Consider the following 21365-nt stretch of genomic DNA (forward strand, 5'->3'; position numbering starts at 1 on the left):
ACAAATATTCATACGATATATGTGGTAGTGTCCTGTACAGCAACTGTATGCAGCATCAATCAGAAAGCCACCATCACTGAGCTTTAGACTGGATGGTGCCCACATTAATCAAACAGCTCACCCAGCTGCAGTTGAAGTTTAGGGTGCATTTAGCTGTTAGTGGCTAATATAACCTAAAAGACAGAAACAAGGAGCTAATTTATCAGATTTGTACAGCTCCTGCTAATAACAAAAAGCTTTTGTGATTTAAGACTTAAGAAACCCTTAAAGCAGCTGATTGATACGCTTTGGGTTTTTTATAGCACTATGAAGCATCCATATACACGCTGTTTCTATTTTGACCAAGGCTCCCAATCTCCTGTTGATGTAAACAATTCAGTATATTTAAAACGTTTAAAAAAAAAAAAAGAAGCTTTGCAATTATTTTATTTTGGAGAAAAAGCACTCAATACTCCACAGGGCTTATTTTAAACCTGAAACTCTGTGACCACTGCTGCCCATCACACACTTCTTTACGTATTTCAGGTAGTCTTAAAATGCTCAGTGGTGGAGCTTCCCTTCTTTTTGGGTAGAGTTTTCAGTACATCAGTATTCTTTCAAACGAGTCCATCTCCTTCCCCCGTAATTGCTTGCTGCACCTTGAGGCTGGTAACAAGAGTGATGACAAGCAAAGAAAGTGAAATTGGCTTATTGAGTTGCAGCCAAACTGTTCTCTTTGTAGTATGCCTCGTTTGTTCTTATGTACTCCTCTGTCCTTGCCTTTTGTCGGCGGCCTGGCCTTATCCATCACTGTCACAGCAAAGAGGGACTGAACAATAAAGAGCATCGCATCTACGCTACCAACACTTCTGTGTCACTTACTGTCATTGTTAACATTGTCGCTCGCGTTCACGGATGAAAGCAAATCGGCCACTACATTTGTTGCATAATGAGCTCAGAATGCGAAGTCATGTCAGAGTGCACTTATGCACGCATGCAGATGGTGTGTGCGTGCAATTTAAATACAGATTAGGTGTGTAGTAAAGCGTACATGTGTTTATATGACGAGATGAACTCATCAGTCCTCCCATCACATTCTCTCTGTGAACCGTATGCATACATGGATAGATGCTGTGGATTTGATTTTCGCTGCATCTGTTTTCCTCTTGGCTTAATGAACACTTAACCTTCACTGCCTCACTAAGCATTCTCTGAGCTTTTGGGAAACACAGTTCCCCGTTTCTGGGTTTGCTGTGCTCGGTTGGAATAGAGGGAAAATTTAAAAGAAGAACAGCAAGGGTGTACAAAATGCTTGTCGCCCATTGACCGGAAAATTGGTTACAAGCCCGTTTAGGATGTGGATGGCTGCTTAAACATTACACTCATTTGGCTGCATGTAAGCCAAGAATACCGAGCGTTGAGCACGAGACATGTTCTCTAACATTTCTATTGTTTTAATGGAATAAAATTGCCGGGCTTGGCTTTGGCTTTTATGAGATTAAAAAACCTAAGTGGTGCAAACCTGAACGATTGGGATGTTCCTGTGTTTTACATATACACTATATATTACCAAATGTATTCACTTTCACAGCTACATGTGAAAATCAAGCACCTAGGCTTGCAAACACCTTTAACAAACACTTGTGAAAGAATGGATCGCTCTTAGAAGCTCAGTGAATTCCAGCATGGTACCAGGATGCCATTCGAGTCATGCCATACCAAGACATTTCGGACAATTTAATGCTCCGAACTTTGTGGGAACAGTTTGGGGATGGCCCCTTTCTGTTCAAACAACAAGCAAGGTCCATAAAGACATGGATGAGCAAGTCCGGTGTGGGAGAACTTGACTGGCCTGCACAGTCTTCACCTTAACCAGACTGAACCCCTTTGGGATGTTAGAATCAGGCAGAAAAAAGAAGCTAGAAAGTATGTGGTACTAAAAGGAAACAGCAAACAATGGTTTTTAACATTACATTCTCTCAGACTTTGAATATCTCATCATCTATAGTACACAAAATAATCAAAAGAGTCAGAGAATCCAAAGCAAGGCTGAAAATCAGTATTGGATGCCTGTGATCTTTGGGACCTCAGGCAGCACTGCCTTAAAATCAGGCATGATTCACTGCATGGGCTCAGAAATAGTTTCAGAAATCACGGTCTGTGAACACAGCTCGCCACAAACGTAGGTTAAAGCTCTGTCATGCAATGAAAATGCCACATATGTATAAACACTGCCAACTTCTCCATCTCCTTCTTTTTAAATTAGATTTGGCTCAAAGTAAAAATCTGTGACGTGATCGGACAAAAAAACAGGAGACGCGTCATTCGGCTTGTTATAAGCGCGTAAAACAAAAGCCTGCATCTCTGATGAGATACATCATTATCTATGGAATTAGCAGTCTGCACATCTTGAAAGGTACAATCAGTGCTGGAAGGTATGTACATGTTTTAGGATGACACACGTTCCCATCCAGATGACATCTTTTTCAGTGTATCAGTGCGGCTTCATAGTCAAAGAGTCCAAACTTGCCTGCAGTGCAGACCCTTTACTGGTTGAAAACATCTGTTACATCATGAAATGAGAGAATGGCACAACATTGTTCTCCCAAAAGTCTGTTACCAGACATTTACAGACTTTAAAAGAGGAGCTGCTACATGGGCCTAGCCAACGTCTTTGTTGTCATCTAATTCAAAATTAATCCATATTTATTTGCAAATTTTGCATGTTTCCTGTTTTTGTGTACCATCTTTCACCTTTTCATCCCCCGTCCACTTTTTCTTTGCCTCTCCAGCCTTTCCTTGAAGACACAGAGATCCTCGTGGGATTATTTTACAGGACAGCATGTAATTACCCAGCTATTACATTTGTGAGAAGAATCAAGGAGACAGAGACCCTGCTTTGAACAAGATCACTGTATAAGCAGAACTGCTCTCTCTACAAGACACCCGTGGCATCAGATCGCATGTTACTTATAACGACATGGAGCAGCCTCACCTCTACCCTACTCTACCCTTCACCTTGGTTATTTTGCATTTTACTTAGCATCCCTCCCCACTGTATTTATTTATCCCTACCTGTGCTTCTTAGGATTGCAGAGGATTTTCTATTATGCCAAAACCAGAATAAGCCCTTTGATTTGTATCAATTAGCACGAGTTAATAAGTAGCAATTATTACTGTTTTCAGTTTCCTGCAGCCTGTGATTCAGCATGGCTGTTTGTGTTTCTCAGTGTTTGGAGGTTTTGATTATTTGTCAGAAAGCACGACCTGCATCTGAGCGTGAGCATTTTTTTGTGTGTGTTCACAGTCTTGCTGTTCTTCAGCTGGCAGAAGCTAAATTAAATGTTCACTGTATCCCTGCAGGTGGGCCATGCCCCTCCTCTGCACCGCCAATGAACAGCACCTTCTCAAATTTTGCTCTCTCATTCTCTTCTTTCTCTCTGAGTCTTTTCTTCTCCTCTCTGCTCCCTCTCTCACCTTTGTCTTTTTATTTTCTTACCTTTTATCTTTATACCTTTTTCTGCCTCGTTTTTTCCTTCATTGTTGATTTTCTTCAGGTTCATCCTGCCCTCCTTCAGCCCCTCACCTTCTCTCAGATGATGTTCATTTCTAACAGTGCTCTCCAATCCCCACCTCATCTTCACTCTCTCCATGTCTTCTTCCATTCTTCCATTTTCCACCAATAGGCGGCTGATTTTATCCGGCTCTTCTCTAGCCTCTCAAACCCTAAGACTACCTTTATCCTTCTCACACTGCTTCCCATCCCTTCCTGTCTCTCCAAGCCCTCCACCACTTCCAATCTCATCCTTTCTCTCTCTATTGCCATACCTTGTTCCCTCAGAGACTGAGCCTGCTTGGCACTTTGTATTTACTCAGCCAGTCACTCGCCGCCTCTATTTATTACCTACTCGGCGATGAGGCAGGAGAGACAGAGTGAACCAGCCCTTCGGAGGATTTTCCTCTCAACTCTCCCTGCTGCCGTCTGTCGCTGAATCTTCAAATAGTGTCTTGGAAAATTGATTGTTTCAGGCTTTTCTTCCCCCCCTCCTTTCATCTTTTTCAATTTATTCTGCATTGAGTGCAGACTCCTGCCTGTTACATCAAAGTTCACATAACCTGTAGTTATAAGGAGGGAGCAGGGGGTTCGATCACTTAAGGCTCTGATCAGAGGATACATTTCTGTTGTATCTTATCTAAATGAAATCCCAAGTTAAACTGCAATGGATTATGTTAATTAATATGCTATCAGTTCTGGGAACATGGGAAATAAACTGTGTGCTTTATCCCTAAGCTGTTTATAAACGTCTCCGGTATGAAGGGAACATGCAGCAGTGTTAATTACATAACTGATGTGCAGATTCTCATCATGTTGGGGGCCAGATAAGAAAAAAGAATCAAATATGGATGCGACATGGTATGTTAATTTCATGGTAAAGCGTAAAGTACACAAGCAGCATGGATTGTCTTACAATTTCTCATTTATTTTCACAGCTTCAGGTTAGGATTCAGCTCCTACTGCAGAAAACCAACAGCTCTCACGAGGCCCTCCTTTGTTTTTGTCTTCATTTGAGTTTTCCTTTAACTGAAACCTGCCTCCTCCTCACAATGCAATCAGGTCCTGAACTGTGCTTTACCTGCCTCTCAAAGCTATCGCAGGCTTTCCACAATAGTCCATGGCCCTCTTTTAATCAGCCCAGAAGCTCGATCAGAACACCTTGAAGTGCTTAAACTGCAGCAGGGGAGGAAGTGGGAGGTGAGAGGGACCTGCGTTGCGCTAACGATGCAGCTGCTAGCGCTGGCAAGGACTTCTGAAGGTGTCTGAGAACTTGTTCCAACTCAGAGGTGGAAATGATGCTGATTTCTCTAAATAGACTGCAATGTTAAGCAATGGAGGACATTTTAATGTCTCGCACTACTTCATAGTTTTGTTATGCGACTGGTGTGAAGCCCTGGAGGGCAAAAATGCTGTTACACTGCTGTACCCACCACCAAACACACACTGCATTGTATCACATAGAGTACATGGCAAGTATGGTGGGAAATGGAAGCTGCAATAATACAAGCCTGACTAATTATCTCAGGTTAGCGCGCACTCAGCTTTAACATCATTCAGGGTCCTAGGTTCTTTGCTACAGTACTAGCTTGGTGCTACATTTTGTCTCTGCAGACGCTTTGAAAGAGAATGTACGGTGGCCCTGAGAGGCCAAACGGACTGCAACTTACCGTAAGGAAACACCAGCAATAAGGAAAACGTTGCAAAAGCACACAAAACACAACGGAAATAGGAAAAAAGAAAACAGAAATAGGAAAAAACATTTCCAAAAGCACCGATGAATCCACTTCCTTTCACTTATCCCATTCAGAGTTATGGTTGTGTCGGAGGCAGGGGCGATTCTAGGATCAGGGCTTTGGGGGTGCTGAGCACCCGGCGAGCTGTCCATCCAGGCAAGGTAAACTTTACTCATCACAATGAGACTTCTTCCCTGTCTCTGTCAGTCCCTGCATCCCTAAATGTCTCCAGTTGTCCCGAGTTCTCTCTGACTGCCTCCTTGGTGCATTTAAACCCCTGTTCCTCCCTGTCCTCATCGTCTGTTGTCTTCATCTCCATTATCAGTCATCATAATTTTACCCTCTCTGTGCAAGTCTGCAAATTTCTTTATTAAATCATAAGTTTCTTAAATTCATCAAGTCTCTCTGTGCCTGGGTCCTCGTCACAAAACATGACATCACTGTTTTGTACATTTTAACACAATTTAATCCCCACATTTTTGAAAGAATAGCAAAACACTTTCTTGAAAAGTCTGTAACAAAACTATAAAATCTGATCAAGGTTATTAAAATGCTGCCAAAGAAGAATGGATTGGAATTAAAAAAAAAATACATATCCTAACCTTAATTACTGGGGAAAAATGATAAATGATGCTCATAGTGAGTAAAAAGTAAACTGTGTGCATTTTTTGGACAGAGATTCACTTCTAATGTGTATGTATAATACAATACAGATACATAAAAAATACACTCCAAAAATAGAAGAGTCCTTGAAATATACAAAATATTATTAGAAAATGGAGACACTTGGCCTTTGGTACAATGTATACAATGTATGAAAAGATCTTTACTGCAGATACTACTATGGCTCTGCAGATTTTTTCTTTTCTTTTAACCTATGTCGCCTCACCTTGAGGTTGGTAAATCTGTCTATCACATTTTGGTGGTCAAGTCTCTCACGCATCTCTTTCTCAACTGACATCACAGCCAGGTGCTGGAGTCTGCTTTGACCCATGGTCCTTCTCAGCCAGGTATGGAGCTGACTCAAGACACTAAAAGACCTTTCACAGCTACAGCTGCTAACTGGGTTTGTTTCGGCAACCTGAATAACAGTTTTCAGTTTGGGAAAGATCTGATTATCCAGAAGATTGTACAATGTTAACATATCTGGAATGGCACCAGCCTCACTCTTGAGCTTTATAAAGTCTTTGGCAACCGTGACTTCCTCTGACTGAAGCTCAATATGGTAATGCGGTGCCAGGGCTGACAACCCAGTTTGTTTTGCAGATTCTGTATAGCAGCTTTAATATAGGGAGAACACAACTTCCAGATTGTATGAGTTGTTTGTATTAGTTGTTTGTCTTTCTTTTTCTTTGCCAGTTTAACAGTTCTTGTTTTGCCTGTTAGTACTCCCTGTCTGCGTCTCAGCCACCATCGCTCTGCCAGCAATGGCGCTAGAGCGAGTAGGAGAGAGCCGAGCTGGAACAAACCATTTTGGGAGGGGTTATCTATACTTTTGTTGTTAAAATGTTCCATCTCAATTAAGTACTGTATGCTTTTTATACTTTTAGTAGTGTGTCCCACAAACAGCAAATATTTTCAAAAAAAGTGAGACATCTTTGGGGTGCTTTGATTCATTTTGGGGGTGCTGAAGCACCTCCAAAACTTGGCTAAAATTGCCCCTGAGTGAAAGTGAACTAATGAAAACTAAAATTGCACCAACTTCTACGTGCAAAGCAATGAAATAGGAATGGTCAAGAGTAAGATCAGTTAATAGATCATGGATGAAATCAAGCCAGCAATGTGACTGGAAGGACAAATAAAGAAGCTGTGACTCACATATTTCTCATATGTCATCAGAAAACAACTGTCATTAGAGCCTTATGATTGGAAGAACAAAATTGGAAGAACAAAAGGAACAATGCAATGAGGGAGACTGGCAATGTGTTGGCTTAACACATTATATATATATATATATATATATTATATAATAACAACAACAGGAAGCTCTTTGGCCAGATTTATTCAGCTTACATTGATCGTACAATGGTACAAAACACTCAGGTTTTTGTTTTTTTCATTATTTTTGAAAAGAGCCTGCACTTGTAGGTGAAGTTGAGAGATACCGGTAAGTGATCTTCTTCATGCAGATAGTGAGCAAGAAGTTGTTAGATGTGATGATGATGGAAGCAAGGAAAGCAAGAAAATGATAAGGAAGTGTGATAGTAAGAATGAGGACAAATGTCTTCAATTCTGAATATTTACTTATTTTGGCCTTCATGATTTTAACCATTATACTGTAGGAACAGAAGGTCAGGAAAGCTGATTCCTTTTATCTGTTTCTGCAAATCAAACATGTTTCTAGAGAAGTCTTATATGTGCCTCTGACAGATTTAGACTTAAGGTAATCGAAATTCTAGGTCTTCTTGCAACAATTGCTGAATTTTCTTTCTTAAATAAAGTATATTTAGTGGCACTGTATTTTTTCTATTTTAGATTTTCCTTCATCATTGTTGTGCATTTTATTCATTTTAGTGGCATTTTACATTGTTAGTACTTTGTGCAGCATGGACTGTTGGAAATCTGCTATATGTATATATAAACCTGACCTTAAACTGGATGTCTTTTATACAAAGAAAGTAATTTTAATGTTTTAACATTTTTGATGCAAAGGACTTTAAAAAAATTATATTGCAGAAAGTATTTAACTACTATCTGGATACAACTAGTGTTGTCAAGAGACCTCTCCCATGCTCCCAGGATGTGGGTGTGAATGCCAGAGCACTCTGGAATGCACACAAAGCCTTTGCAGACTATTAAGGATCGTACATCCTATCACTACCATATGCAAACTTATATTATTAAAAGATTATACTGACTACTAAGTACAATTTTCTATTGACAAGTGTGTTTATTATACAGGCCCGGTGTATCTAAAGACCTGACCTGGGTTCTGTCTGCACATGGTAAGCAGGTTCCCTAGCTGATGGACTTCAAACCTTCTGATGACTCAACCAAGGATACACCAATAATTTACTGATCTTTTTTCTGTTTCCACCTCCTGGAAGCAAAAAAGTTGATCTAGATCTTACTTTTTTCAAGCCAGAGCCACTTGTAACATTATAACAAATACAAAACCTGATGAAAGAATCACAACTAAAAATAACAGTTGTATAGGGAGGGCACCATTTTCAACATCTCACCTTATAGGAATTTTATCCCCTCCCGACCCCCTTTTTTGATTCATTTAGAGCAATATTTGCATGTTTTACATCAAAGTCTACTGCTTATAGTCAGATGCAGAGTAAACAGAATTAATGCTGAGTTAAGTAACTCGGAGTTAATTGTTGGACTCGGAGCTTGTTGAACCTGCTTTCAAGAATAGTGCACAGGGAAAGCAGACAAATCTACAAATGATGCTCCAGAGAAGTCCAAACAAAAGTCTGTGAAGAATAAAACCGTTAACAACAACAACAGGAAGAGACGTGAGGATACTTAGTGAAGGAACAAACAAATTGACAGCTGAGGGAGGGACAAATTGAGGCAAACACAGAGAAACAGTGAAGCTTGAAAGATAAGTGGGAAGAAACTCATACAAATCATGGCTCTTCTACGAATCACACATTTTTAACAAGTTGTCGTAAATTAATTTGATGTTATTTATTTTTCAGTTACTCAGTCTTTATAATTATATCTTTCTTTTATAACTTGGTTTTAGTCTGTCCAGCATCACAACTCAGGTGAGTTCTGAAGAACTCCTGGGTCTTCTTCCACAGGTGGACCTCAGCTGCTGCGTGTGCCTTAGGTTCACCTCCCCACGAGGATAAAAACCTAAGAACTCCATGTGCAGCAGAAGGGCAGAAGGGTTCATAAGGTGGCTCCAGCAAGTGTCCAGCTCCAGGGTAAGACACACTCTCAAAGTTCTCCTTTCCATGACGCTTCAGTCTCTCCACCATCTGGTCCATGTATGCCTTGCTGTCCCAGGAGAGGTCATCCTCTCCAGCCACAAAGAGGAAATGAGCCTTTGCTCGTTCAATGGGGATGAGGCTGCCCTTGTTCTTCTCTGCTAGCGGGTCTTCATAAATATACTTTCCAATACTAGCACCTGACTCAGTGGGAACCAACTTACTGCAGTCATACCCTAATGGTGGGAGAATCTTCTGTTTCCTGTGATATAGAGGAACCCCCACATTGGCACTGAAGCCATTGATGCATACTGCAGCCTCAACACCTGGCACAAAGGTAGCAAGTGAGAGTGCAAGGTCTGCTCCCTTTGATCTTGCTAATATGCCAACTCCTTTACTGCCCACCTGTGAAATAACACAAATTAAAGCTGATAAAATTTACTGACCTTATTTGTTAAACCTTTTATGCACTTTGAGAGTGTGACCATTCATCATCCCTGCGAATGAAATGGATAAGGCATTATTGCTAGTGAAGACAAACCTCTGATGGCAAAATTAACCCTTTCATGCATAAATTGTGACAATCTCAATCAGGATTTTTTTCTCGAGTGTTTCTATTCATCTTTAGGCATAAAAAAATGAATACAAATATTTGAGAATAAAATATCCTGATTGAGGTTGTCATAATTTATGCATGACAGGGTTAAATAACAATAATTACAATGAAACACGTCATATATCTATAGTAACATTACACGACCAGTGGGTGGTAGGGTATGGAGTGACACATCAGTGTCCAATGTAGTGGCTTATGTGCAAGTATACCAACAACACTGACACAAATACAAGAAAACTGCCTTTGAATAGCTGTTCACTGTAGTGACCACTATGGATGAAAGGGTTCATTTAAAAATAAAAGAGTCAAACATTCACAATAATATATTTTGTATGTGATATTCTTTAAATTATCATATTTAATTAAATAAAACAATAAAGTTCATAGTTATTTTTGCTATGTACCTTGATTTTATCCTTTTAGATACCAATTAAGCTGATTTACTGTAGTAAACTTGATTTTTGTAGAAAAAAATGAAATTGTTCATATTTTAAGTTCAACCAACAAGATTATAGTAAATAATTACTGAGATTTTGAGAAACAGGTAGGTTGATTTTATTGTTAGCTTAGCCAGACCAATTCCCCATATTTGGGTTCTGTGCTGGCTGCAGCTTTATGTTTGGAGAAACTAATTCACTTATCCAAATCTCTAAACAAAAGAAAATGAGAAATGTTCTCAGAATGTGACCGTTTTATTTGATTTTATTTTTTCCTTATTAAGAGCATTAGGAACCCTATTAGCTGGAGGAATCCAGCAGCTGAATTTCAGGGTCCACAAAAAAGAAACAAATACATGTTTCTGGAAAAGGCAAAACTTCTTCAGACCTTACGAGTGCTCATTAAAATAACTCACCTTAGGTTGCTGTTTTAAGAAATACATTGCTTCCTTAAAGCGGTCCAGATGAATCTTTTGCATAATTTCAGATTTGGCTTCGACCACACATATAGAGAGGACGACAAAGCCTTTGTTAGCCAGTAGACTGGCTCTTGTCTCAGATCTCAATGTAGATATATCCAAGACAGCGGGAAACAGACCTTCTCCTGGAACATAGTAAACACAAAATTTTCTTCTGTCAATGAAATAAAAAACTTTTTCATTTTTAATTTCTAGTTTTGCTTAAGATCTAATCTTTGTCACTTTATTGTGTGACTAAATAAAAGAACAATAGAAAGACAGCAGTTACAGCCATAACTGAATAAAAGCTTGACACCCTTTGAACTTTAAACTAGTTGACAGATGGACTAAAATGAAAACTGATGACGTGACAACGAACAAAGGAAACTGAGGACCTAAATACACAGGATAACAAGCGGGAACACCTGGGAAACAACACTGGGCATAATCTAAATGATTAGACAGTGGAAGGAAAACTGAACACCAAGCACATGAGACAATGACTATCTAAATACAACTGAAAACACATTGAGATGCGACTACAGCTGTGTCTCAATTCAGGGGCTGCATCCTTTGGAGGACCCGGCCTTCATGGTCTACGTGGGCCGGGTCCTCTGAAGACTGAGAAGGCCGGAAATGCGAGGCTGTGAAGTGGGATGGTCTAGCCTTCAGATTTGTGCCGCTGCTGTCTCGGCGAAGCTTAATAAACTCAGCAGTCTGCTCCTTGCTATATAAAATATAACAATGATATTAGAGTAAATTCTCTACCATCTCAAACTTCTATTTAATCAGTTTTCTGTTTGACGTTTATTCAGCAGTATGAAAACTGTAACGTTAATCTCAGCCGAACGGATTTACTTGGGAACAAATAAAATACTGAAAAAAGCCAAACAATAACATTAAGTTATCTAATTGACTTATATATCATGTTTAACCTGAGTAGTAGAAGACACAAGGTCTGAAACGATTGTGCTGGGAGTTCAGTGTTCTCGCCGGCTCTAGTGAGCCTTGACCACCTCGTCAGCTATCGAGCTGGTGGGTAACAGACGTCTCTGAAAACATTGGAGCACTTTTGCAAATATGTGATGTCTTGATAAACCGAGCAGATATTTGAAGTTCTCGCTTGAAAATATGTTAAAAGTTTATTTTGTGACCCAGAAAGAGTAATATTTCAAACTCTTTAGCCGTGCTCCTCTGCCATTGCCCCATTTGAAAATTATTTTTATATTATTATAAAAATGTTATAAATACTAATTTAATTAATACAGTATTACAAACTGGTGCATTCCCAACACAAATGAAAACAGCTAAAGTAATACCACTGTTTAAAAATGGAGATAGACACCAATTCACAAATTACAGGCCTGTTTCTCAACTTTCACAATTTTCAAAAATACTGGAAAAAGTTTTCATTAATAGACTTGACAAATTTATAGATAAACACAAAATAATAATGGACAGTCAGTATGGTTTCAGACCAAATAGATCAACATCTATGGCATTAATGGAACTAATTGAAAATATCACCAACAATATAGATCAAAGACAATGCACAGTTAGTGTTTTCATTGATCTAAAAAAAGCTTTTGACACAATTAACCACGAAATATTACTTCATAAACTGGAGTACTATGGTATTAGAGGAGTGGTGCTAGAGTGGGTCAGAAGTTATTTGAGAGACAGGCAACAATTTGTGAAGATTGGTGAATATCAATCAGAGTGCCTGGACATTGTTTGCGGAGTGCCACAGGGGTCAGTATTGGGACCAAAGCTGTTTATCCTCTATATCAATGATATATGTAAAACATCTGATATATTGCAGTTTATTTTATTTGCAGATGATACAAATATTTTTTGTGCTGGAGAGAATTCACAGCAGCTTTTGGAAATTGTCACACAAGAAATGATTAAACTAAAAACATGGTTTGACAGAAACAAGTTATCACTAAATTTGAAAAAAAACTACATTTATGTTATTTGGAAATTGTAAAAAAGATGCTGGAGCAAAATTGTTGATAAACAATGTTGAAGTAGAGCAAGTTTCTGAAACAAAATTTCTGGGTGTGATAATAGATAACAAAATCTGCTGGAAACCTCACATAAAGCATATACAAGCTAAACTGTCAAGAAGCATCTCTGTACTGAGTAAAGTTAAACATTTTTTGCCTTCCAAATCACTCCGGGTACTTTACTGTTCACTTATATTGCCATATTTAGAATACTGTGTGGAAATCTGGGGAAATACATACAAAACTTCACTTCAACCACTATGTAAAACTCAGAAAAAAGCAATCAGGATTATTACTAAAGCAGGATTTAGAGACCACACTAACATCATGTTCTTGAAATTAAAAATACTAAAGTTTATGGATCTTATAAAATATAAAACTGCAAAAATTATGTACAAAGCCAGATACAATATGTTACCAGGAAATGTACAGAGAATGTTTTTTGACAGAAACGGGGACTATGAATTGAGGGGAAAATTAAATCTGAAGACTCTTAAAGCACGGACAAAGGTTAAAACCTTTTGTGTTACTATTTATGGGGTAAAACTGTGGAACAGTTTTACTGTGGACCTACAGCAATGTTCAAGCATTAGTCAGTTTATAAAGATGTTTCGAAAACTGATTTTGGAAGAATATGAAACTGATAAAGTTGATCACCCATTGTATATGTAACTATGCTAAATTGTATCTAAATTATATCTATCACTGTAGCTATGTTTATACATGTTCTCCTTGTTTATTGTGTGGGGTAAGTGATGATGGGAATTAGGTGAATAGTGGGATTCAATAGAATGTTAAGCATGGGGTAGGGATTAATAAGTATGTTATACTTCTTCCTACTCCATTTCAGACCTAATAATTGTCATTTCATGTAATTGAGACTCTGTTTGATTTATTGATTTTTATTTTTATTTATTTTTTTCTTTTCTTTTTTTTATCTGAGCACATACGTGTGTGTATGTACACAGAGTAAATGCAAGTATGTGTACTTGTGTATATATTGTTTTTTTTTGTATATGTCTGAAATAAAGATACTACTACTACTACTACTACAAAGAGTAATAGTAATAATATTACAGCTACACAGGTGCCACCATTGTTGGAAATGGGAACTTGCTGTTATGCGCTATGAATTCTGGGATAGGTTAGGCCACGAAGGATACACCCAACCCATCCTTCAAATTCGGGGAAATGAAGGATGCATTTGATATATCACAGAGATGAGGAAACAAACATAGAGACAAAGATCAATACACATAAACTTGACAAAGACAGAAAGGATAAAGAGAGACTACTGAAACGATAGGTAAATAAGGGACAAGACAAGGAGGAAAAAGGAACCTAACAATAACAAACAAGAAATTATGAACCAGGATTAAAGATAAACTCAGGGTAAAAAGAACTAAACTCAGGACTACACTGTAAAAAGCTAAAATCATTTCTTACAGCAAAGGAAACAATCATAAATCCACAAGAAACCCAAAACATTGGGTCAAAGACCCAGGACCATTACAATTGTATTTGTTCAGAAACACTCATCGGGCTGACCATCCATCCATCCATTCGCTTCCGCTTATCCCTTTCAGGGTCGCGGGGGGCGCTGGAGCCTATCCCAGCTGTCATAGGGCGAGAGGCGGGGTACACCCTGGACAGGTCGCCAGTCTGTCACAGGGCCAACACACAGGGACAGACAACCATTCGCACTCACATTCACACCTAGTGACAATTTGGATTTTCCAATTAACCTATCCCCACAAGCTGCATGTCTTTGGACGGTGGGAGGAAGCCGGAGTACCCGGAGGGAACCCACGCAAACACGGGGAGAACATGCAAACTCCACACAGAAAGACCCCGGCCTGATGTTGGAATTGAACTCAGGACCTTCTTGCTGTGCGGCAACAGTGCTAACCACCGTGCCACCGTGCTGCCCTCATCGGGCTGTCATTTAATTAAAATAAAGAGAGAAAGCTTGGAACAACTGCAGTACCTGGAGGAGTGAACAGGACTCCACTAATGTTCCCCTCTTTGACAGGAACCCGACTGACCCCATCTCCAATCAGAACCCTCTCATTTGTCTCTTCTGCCAGTATCCTGCCTTCCTCCTCGTGCACAGAAAAATTCACCAACTGAGGCTCCAGAGACTTTATCTTTTTAAACTTTTTGTGCATGGTGTCTGGCCTCATGGACCACATGAGACCCATAGGTTCTACTCCAACGTAGGTCCCACCAAGTGAGGGATCTCTGTTCAGGTCGATCTCCCCACTGTCATCAGCCCTGTAGGTGGCCGAGGAGCTGAACACCATTCCCTTCTCGTCAGTTAATCTGGCTCTCATAGTGACCGCCTGTCTGGACCTCAACCCTTCCACCTTCACCTTAATGGGATCATCATACAGGCACCTGGCTCTTGGTAGCAGCCTCAGTCTGACTTGGGAAGACATCTTTTCTGAAAGAAAAAAATGTGTATTATTGTGAAACGCCTCTCTGTCAGACTACCTGTTGTAAGGAGACAGTAGATGGAAGATCAAGTTAGAAATCTAACTTCAGTAAGTCAGTTTTGAGAGGCATAAATCCAGTGTGCATTCAAAAGTGTCATACACCTTGCCTGATGCAATGATTTAATTAAGAAAAGGATGCACTAACACATTAACCCACTTGCAAGGACTCCAGAAATAGGCAAAAGTGACCTCTAAAACAACCCATTGAAGAAGGTTGATGAGCAAGACAAAGATTAACAAAGTCAATGAGGGGGAACACAAAACAAAAGTGTCACACAGGTTAAACAGTAAACAATTGAAAGCAACAAATACATTAAATAGATCCAAGACTAAAAGAACTCCATATCCACGCTGTGGACTGCACTGCTATTTTCCTGAAATCAGCTGATTGTAGCGAATCTGGAACCAATAAGCAGGACTGATGGGCAGACAGACTAATGATCACAAGGAACTGAACTACTGGGCACCGGTTTGCTACAAGAACCGGTTCTCAGTTCCCATCTCTAGTATGGAAGATCAGTGTGCTAATTTAACAGCTATGATCACCAATACAACACTTTATCATTAACTAATGCTGAAGAACTGGATTCAGTCATGACTGAAACATTACTTCAATTGGTTTCCATTACTTCAATGAAACATTACTTCAACTTCAATGGGTTTACATTGTTGTGCTTGAGAGACACCAACGAAATTCCTAAAAAACGTGATTCTGATTTCTTTCACCACTATATAGGATACCTGGAGATCTTTGGCTCACTGGAAGAACTGTGACAGTGATCTCTATCTCTGTGCTGGGGGTTTGGGTCTGTCTGAGAGATTTCCTTCTTCCTCGGTTTCTTTCTTCTGCTTCTTGTTCCAGAAAAAAATTTCCTTCCAACACACATCACTAATTTTATTCATGTAGTTTTTTCACCTCTGTTACTGTCACTAACAGCTGACAGTGCAACTTAGTCACATGACATAACAACAACTAAATCAGCATGAGAGGAGTGTTTTTTTCACAGTCGTCTACTTTCTGATAAATAGCAGAAGTGGACTGAACTTAGATAAACAAACTGAACTGAACTGTTTTGTTGACATGAAGTGATCTTCATTCAGTATTTAGATATAAAATTTAGTATGAAAATATCTACAAAAACCTTGAGATAAATTCAGTGTGTACTGTATTTGTCAGGGGCCTTGGTTATCCTGCTCTCTCTTCCCTCGCCTTTGTTTTAGGATGCCTTAGGACCCTTGATTGCGTGTACCTCTGAGGTTCCACCTGTTCCTGATCGCCTGGCTGACGAGACTGCTATTTAAGGCACTTGCGCTTGTGCGACATCGTACTTAATTGTGGATTGCCTGACCTTCCTCTCTCTCTCTGTGCACAGGTTTTGGGCCCCTCTCCTTGTGTGGTGATCCTGAGTTGTTATTGAGAGCACTGTAAATATTGGACCCCTTGCAGCTCCCTTGGAGCACCAAGCCCCTTACACACTTCCATCTTGTTGTATTTTACTCATTTAATGTAAATAAACACACAGTACTGCCTTTCTGAGTGTTACTGAATTCACCTGCTCCTGTCTATGTGACAGTATTGCGTAATCTTGCAGGATAAAGTGGTCTTACTACAAATATGTATAACATATTCATTCAATGGGTTAAAATAAAAATAAAAAATGAAAATATTGTCAAGAAACTACAAAGTTACATATCTGCAGGGCTCGCAAAATTTCAAAATCCCTGGTAGCCCTTCGGGCAGGGACTCTTCAGTTTTTGGTAGCCCAAAATAAATTTAAGTAGCCCCAATAAAAAAGAGAGCATTTTTTTTTATTGATGTTTTGTTTCCGTTACAATATTATACATTAAAGTATAATATTGTAACGGAAACTAAACATTAATCAAAAAAATTGTTGAAACACAAATTACAATATTGTATAAAAATTACAATCATCAACTCAAATACTTGGCTCTAATTAAACAGAAATTTCTATGAACTTGTAAGAACTGTAGAACATGAATCAGTCTGTGTCAGATCCTGAATTTGAATTTTCCACTGAAGTCACGGGTTTTTGAAGTTTGCAAAGACTGCTAAATTGTGCCTGTGGTAGTTCACTCTTTGCAACATAGTACGCTGTTCTAAACAGATTTTTCAGGTTTATTTTTAGTATGTTATTTGCAGTTGGTGTTTGTTCTGGGAAAGATATTGCAGACTGAGCAATAATGCATTTCTTGCATTTCTCATGGGTTCTAATGGGGGCCTTTCTTAAAATGACTGGTCCCAGTAACAAAGGCGCTTGTCGACTCAGAAATTGAGGCAAAACCAACAACACACCCGGCAGAACATGATGTTATTTACACGGGTGCACATAAGTGGTCCGCATGTGCGCATTCGCTGTCAAAATAAAAGATGCGCACCAGATAAGAAGTTGCAACGCGCATTTGCATCCATATAAAAAGTCACTGTTTTTGTCCGCTAGAGTGAGATTTTCACGGCACATTCTGCACAACATCTCTGTGCGTTCATCATTTGTTTTAAGCTAGCTCACCTCCTGCAACCACTTTTCCGAGAATACACGCTTCTTTTGTGGTTCGGACTCCTTCTGACATTTCTTTGGAGGTGGAGGAACACCAAAGTAATTGCTTAAAGGAACTTGCTTCTTCAACATCTTTAAGAGTTCTAAACAAATGTCTGTCCTCCTCCAGAAAATCCTATGTACGCAAACACGCGTTGCAACTTCTTATCTTGTACGCGTTTTTTATTTTGACAGCGAATGCGCACCTGCGGACCACTTATGTGCAGCCCTGGTTATTTAGCTCGTCATATTGCAGCCACAGAAATTCTTTTGTCCATGAAACCATAAAGCTGCACTTTATTTTTGCCTTATAGTCTGATTTGTCATTACTTTTCCGTTTTGTGGTAAGCTTTTCTTTGGCTGTCACTTCTTCACCCTGACCTGTCTTATTTGGCTCAGCAGAACTAAAATATATATCCTGCTGCTTTTACACACGCACTCACATAACGCTCAGCGATTCTCTGCGCGATCAACCTCTCACATGTTTAAGCTTGCTGCGGGAGATTTCACTTGTCATGTTTGCATAGTAAGCTAACGATTGATAAGACGACGTCAGAGGAATTGGTGCGCAAATTATCGTCACTCACCAATCAGTACTGTCGCTCTCTACACACAGTTCGCGCGATTACAAAGTGAAAGCAAAAAACAAGCGCAAATTCAAACGCAATTTCAGTATGTCACATATTGACAGTGGCTCACCGATGCCAATGACATAATTACCCAGCTACATTTCCGAAAGAATGCAAAAGCACTGACATACATTTTTCCTTCCTATGATAGCCCGACGGGCAGGGCTGAGATAGATTTTGGTAGCCCGACTGGAAAAATCGCTAGCCCCGGGACGTCGGGCTAGCGATTTTGTGATCGCTGTATCTAATATATTATCTGGCTAACAAATGTGTTTAATAGGATTTGCTAGAACACCAGGGAAAGTTTCAATGTGCTAATTTTGGTTAAATTTGAGTAACTGTTGCCCAACCCATATCAGTATAACAACTTTACACTAGAAACTCTCCCATGCTTCATATCAAAATGATTTTTGTGGAGTTAATAAAATCGATTTTCTTTTTTAATATAATTTCAATTAACATAATTTTCTATATTTAGTACAAATATACAGTCAATTGAGGAATTACCTATTTTAGTCAGTTTAATTCCTCTTTTCAGCCATACTAGTATCTGAAAATTCATTTCAGTGTGCTATTTTCAGCCACTTTCTGGTTCACACTTAAAAAAAATGTAATTACCCTCATTAAACCTAAACACCTGACAATAAGATTAGGAGAGAAGAGATAATCCAAGGACATCAATGCACAGTCAAAATGAAATAAAAGTAATTTTAATAAAACTTACAAGGACATAAGTGTTAACAGAAGCTGACTGCAAATAAGCAATAGAGGGTTGTTGAGTCCCTGAAAAGGAGGAAAGAGCTGTGTAAAAAACTGGAGCTTCTTGTTTCTTGTTTTATAGTCTTTTATAAATATGTACTAGTTACAGGAATTTACTGCTTAAGTTTAGTCTGACAATGGCAGCTACATGATGTGAATTGACACTCTGTGTTATGCTAGTTGTTACTCTATAAAAGTATAAAAGAGCGTTTGTATTTTTTCCTGTTGTTAATGAAATCTGTCAATGAAATCTGTCATTCTGGTGGTTACTTTGGTTAGCCATAGGTGTGTATGAGACCATGCATACAGCAGAGGGTAACCCCGTAGCATATGTTCGTATCATCACAGGCGTAGCAGTTGTCTGCATTCTTATCACTTTGTGGGAGTAGAGGTGTGTTTCCCCTAGACTGTGTTCGGTGAGTTAACTAAGCATTGAATTTCAAAATAGATTAATTACAAGTTATATTTGTACACTTTAGATTTGATGGTTTTAATCATAGTTTAGCATAGTAAAGTTGCTAAAGTTAAAGTTGTTAGCTAGCTTTCTTTTAGCTAGCAAACGTTCCTCGTAAATACAGAGTACATTGTCAATTTTTCCACTTATACTTAAAATTTATCACTTGTCAGGGTGCATCTGGTTAGCAGATAGACCTTGCAGACAGCAGAGCATGTTCAATTTGAACCTGTATATGTTCAAATTAACCAGTCAGCAGCTGCCTGCATTTTTATCATGGTGTCAGAGTAAATTTGTGTTTCGACGGTCTTGGGTGAGATAACTAATTACTGACAGAGTGAAATGTGGTGAATTTATGCCATAGTATTATGTGAGTAAAAGTATTTCTATCAAATGTATTGATATTTTAAGCTCAAATGTGAAATATGCCTGAGGTTAAAGTTAGTTGACCTAGCAAGAAAAAACAAAATTGTGTGTGTGCACACAAGACTTGCTTTCGTTACCTTCTGTAATTGTAAGCATAATGTGAAGTGTGGGATTGTGGCATGTCAACAGTGGTCTTCAAATAATTAAAAAGAATATTCTCTCACACATTTGGATATGACACAAAGTCCACAATTTGGACTACAGTGTGTAGATTTATTTATTTTATTTTTTTTGAATTTTGGATTCATCTTTTCAGTGTTTCATTGTAGTGTTTTAGAGAAGGTTTTATACTTAAAATAACTTGTTAACTCAAAAGCCTCGATAAGTCTTTGTAGTCTTTTATAGTCCTTAGAACTCAACAAAAACTGTTTGAAATAGTCTCCAAATCTAGGTTACATTTACTTTCACTCACCTTATCCTACTGCTAGCAAAGGGTGCATTGAAAGCAGGACAGTATGTAACAGATTTAATGCAAGTTATAAAAATTCAATTGTTTATTTGTTAAAAACAAAAATTAAATCAATAATTAGCAAAACGCTAGTCCTATAAATGTAATATGTTTGACTTTTCGCCTAGTAAACTTTTTTTATTCTCCAGAGTTCGGTGGAAACAAGAAGAGAGGTCGCAATCCGTTGCCTGATGGTGTATTTGAAAGAGAAAGAAGAGGATCTCTTCAGAGAACAGCTGGTAGGTAAATCTCACATTGTTTTGTGTTATATTTTTAAATAGCACATAAAATACCGACATGTTTCTTTTTAACCTACTTGCCAGGATGGTGAAGAACAGTTCTCAGAAGAAGTGGTAAAGATCGTAGTCACCAGACGTGCAGCAGTGTCTCTTCCAGCCGTCGCTAAAATTGTGATTGAAGGAACAGCTGTCCTGGAAGACCTTGATGTGCCCAGAGCATGTGCCATAATGATGGGACTTATATACGCTCTCAAGCTGAGCTACCCCAAACCAGTAAGTTAATGTTTAATAATAAGCAGATTTGCAAAAACAAATTGCCTTACGTTGCAATGTTAGTTTTCTGAGGTATTTTAGAAGGGTGTGATTTAAAATGATTGTTATTTGGAAGACATATATATGTATATATATATATATATATATATATATATATATATATATATATATATATATTTGCCGCTTTATTTAATATACCTTTACAAATCTTTATAGTGGTTCTCAAAGTCGGTCATCAGGCCCCATTGCTCTGCTTGTTTCTATTAATAATTAAACACTGTTGATTGGCTGGTGTGTTCAGTTAATCAGAAGTTGTAGACACCATTGTGGAGTAAGAAAAACGAAGTGAATTGGTATGTTTTAGCTTCTGATTCAACACACCTTGTCCAGGTAATAAACATGCTACATTTTCTTT

At 38.7% G+C, this 21365-nt stretch overlaps 1 protein-coding gene and 1 long non-coding RNA gene across 3 annotated transcripts; one reads left to right on the forward strand and one right to left on the reverse strand.

The window, feature by feature from the left end:
* Nucleotides 1-7255: 7255 nt before the first annotated feature.
* Nucleotides 7256-20892, reverse strand: LOC148101719 (acyl-coenzyme A thioesterase 2, mitochondrial-like). Of its 2 annotated transcripts, none has more exons than XM_087845346.1 (4): nucleotides 20759-20892; nucleotides 14660-15115; nucleotides 10622-10809; nucleotides 7256-9557 (listed from the first exon to the last, which is right to left on the reverse strand). In XM_087845346.1, the coding sequence occupies exons 2-4, from the start codon at nucleotides 15108-15110 to the stop codon at nucleotides 8949-8951; spliced, it is 1248 nt and encodes a 415-aa protein (XP_087701472.1). In that variant the 5' UTR covers nucleotides 15111-15115; nucleotides 20759-20892; the 3' UTR covers nucleotides 7256-8948. The 2 variants fall into 2 exon arrangements, with proteins under 2 accessions (XP_087701472.1, XP_087701471.1); XM_087845345.1 differs by having other exon boundaries at nucleotides 20755-20892.
* Nucleotides 19371-20907, forward strand: LOC148101720 (uncharacterized). The gene is made up of 3 exons (XR_015719448.1): nucleotides 19371-19526; nucleotides 20588-20677; nucleotides 20762-20907. It is a non-coding gene; the product is annotated as an uncharacterized LOC148101720 (long non-coding RNA).
* The last annotated feature ends 458 nt before the right edge of the window (nucleotides 20908-21365 follow it).

The sequence above is a fragment of the Neolamprologus brichardi genome, chromosome 8 (assembly GCF_056152115.1).
Source record: "Neolamprologus brichardi isolate AB-2024 chromosome 8, ASM5615211v1, whole genome shotgun sequence".
Taxonomy (NCBI): domain Eukaryota; kingdom Metazoa; phylum Chordata; class Actinopteri; order Cichliformes; family Cichlidae; genus Neolamprologus; species Neolamprologus brichardi.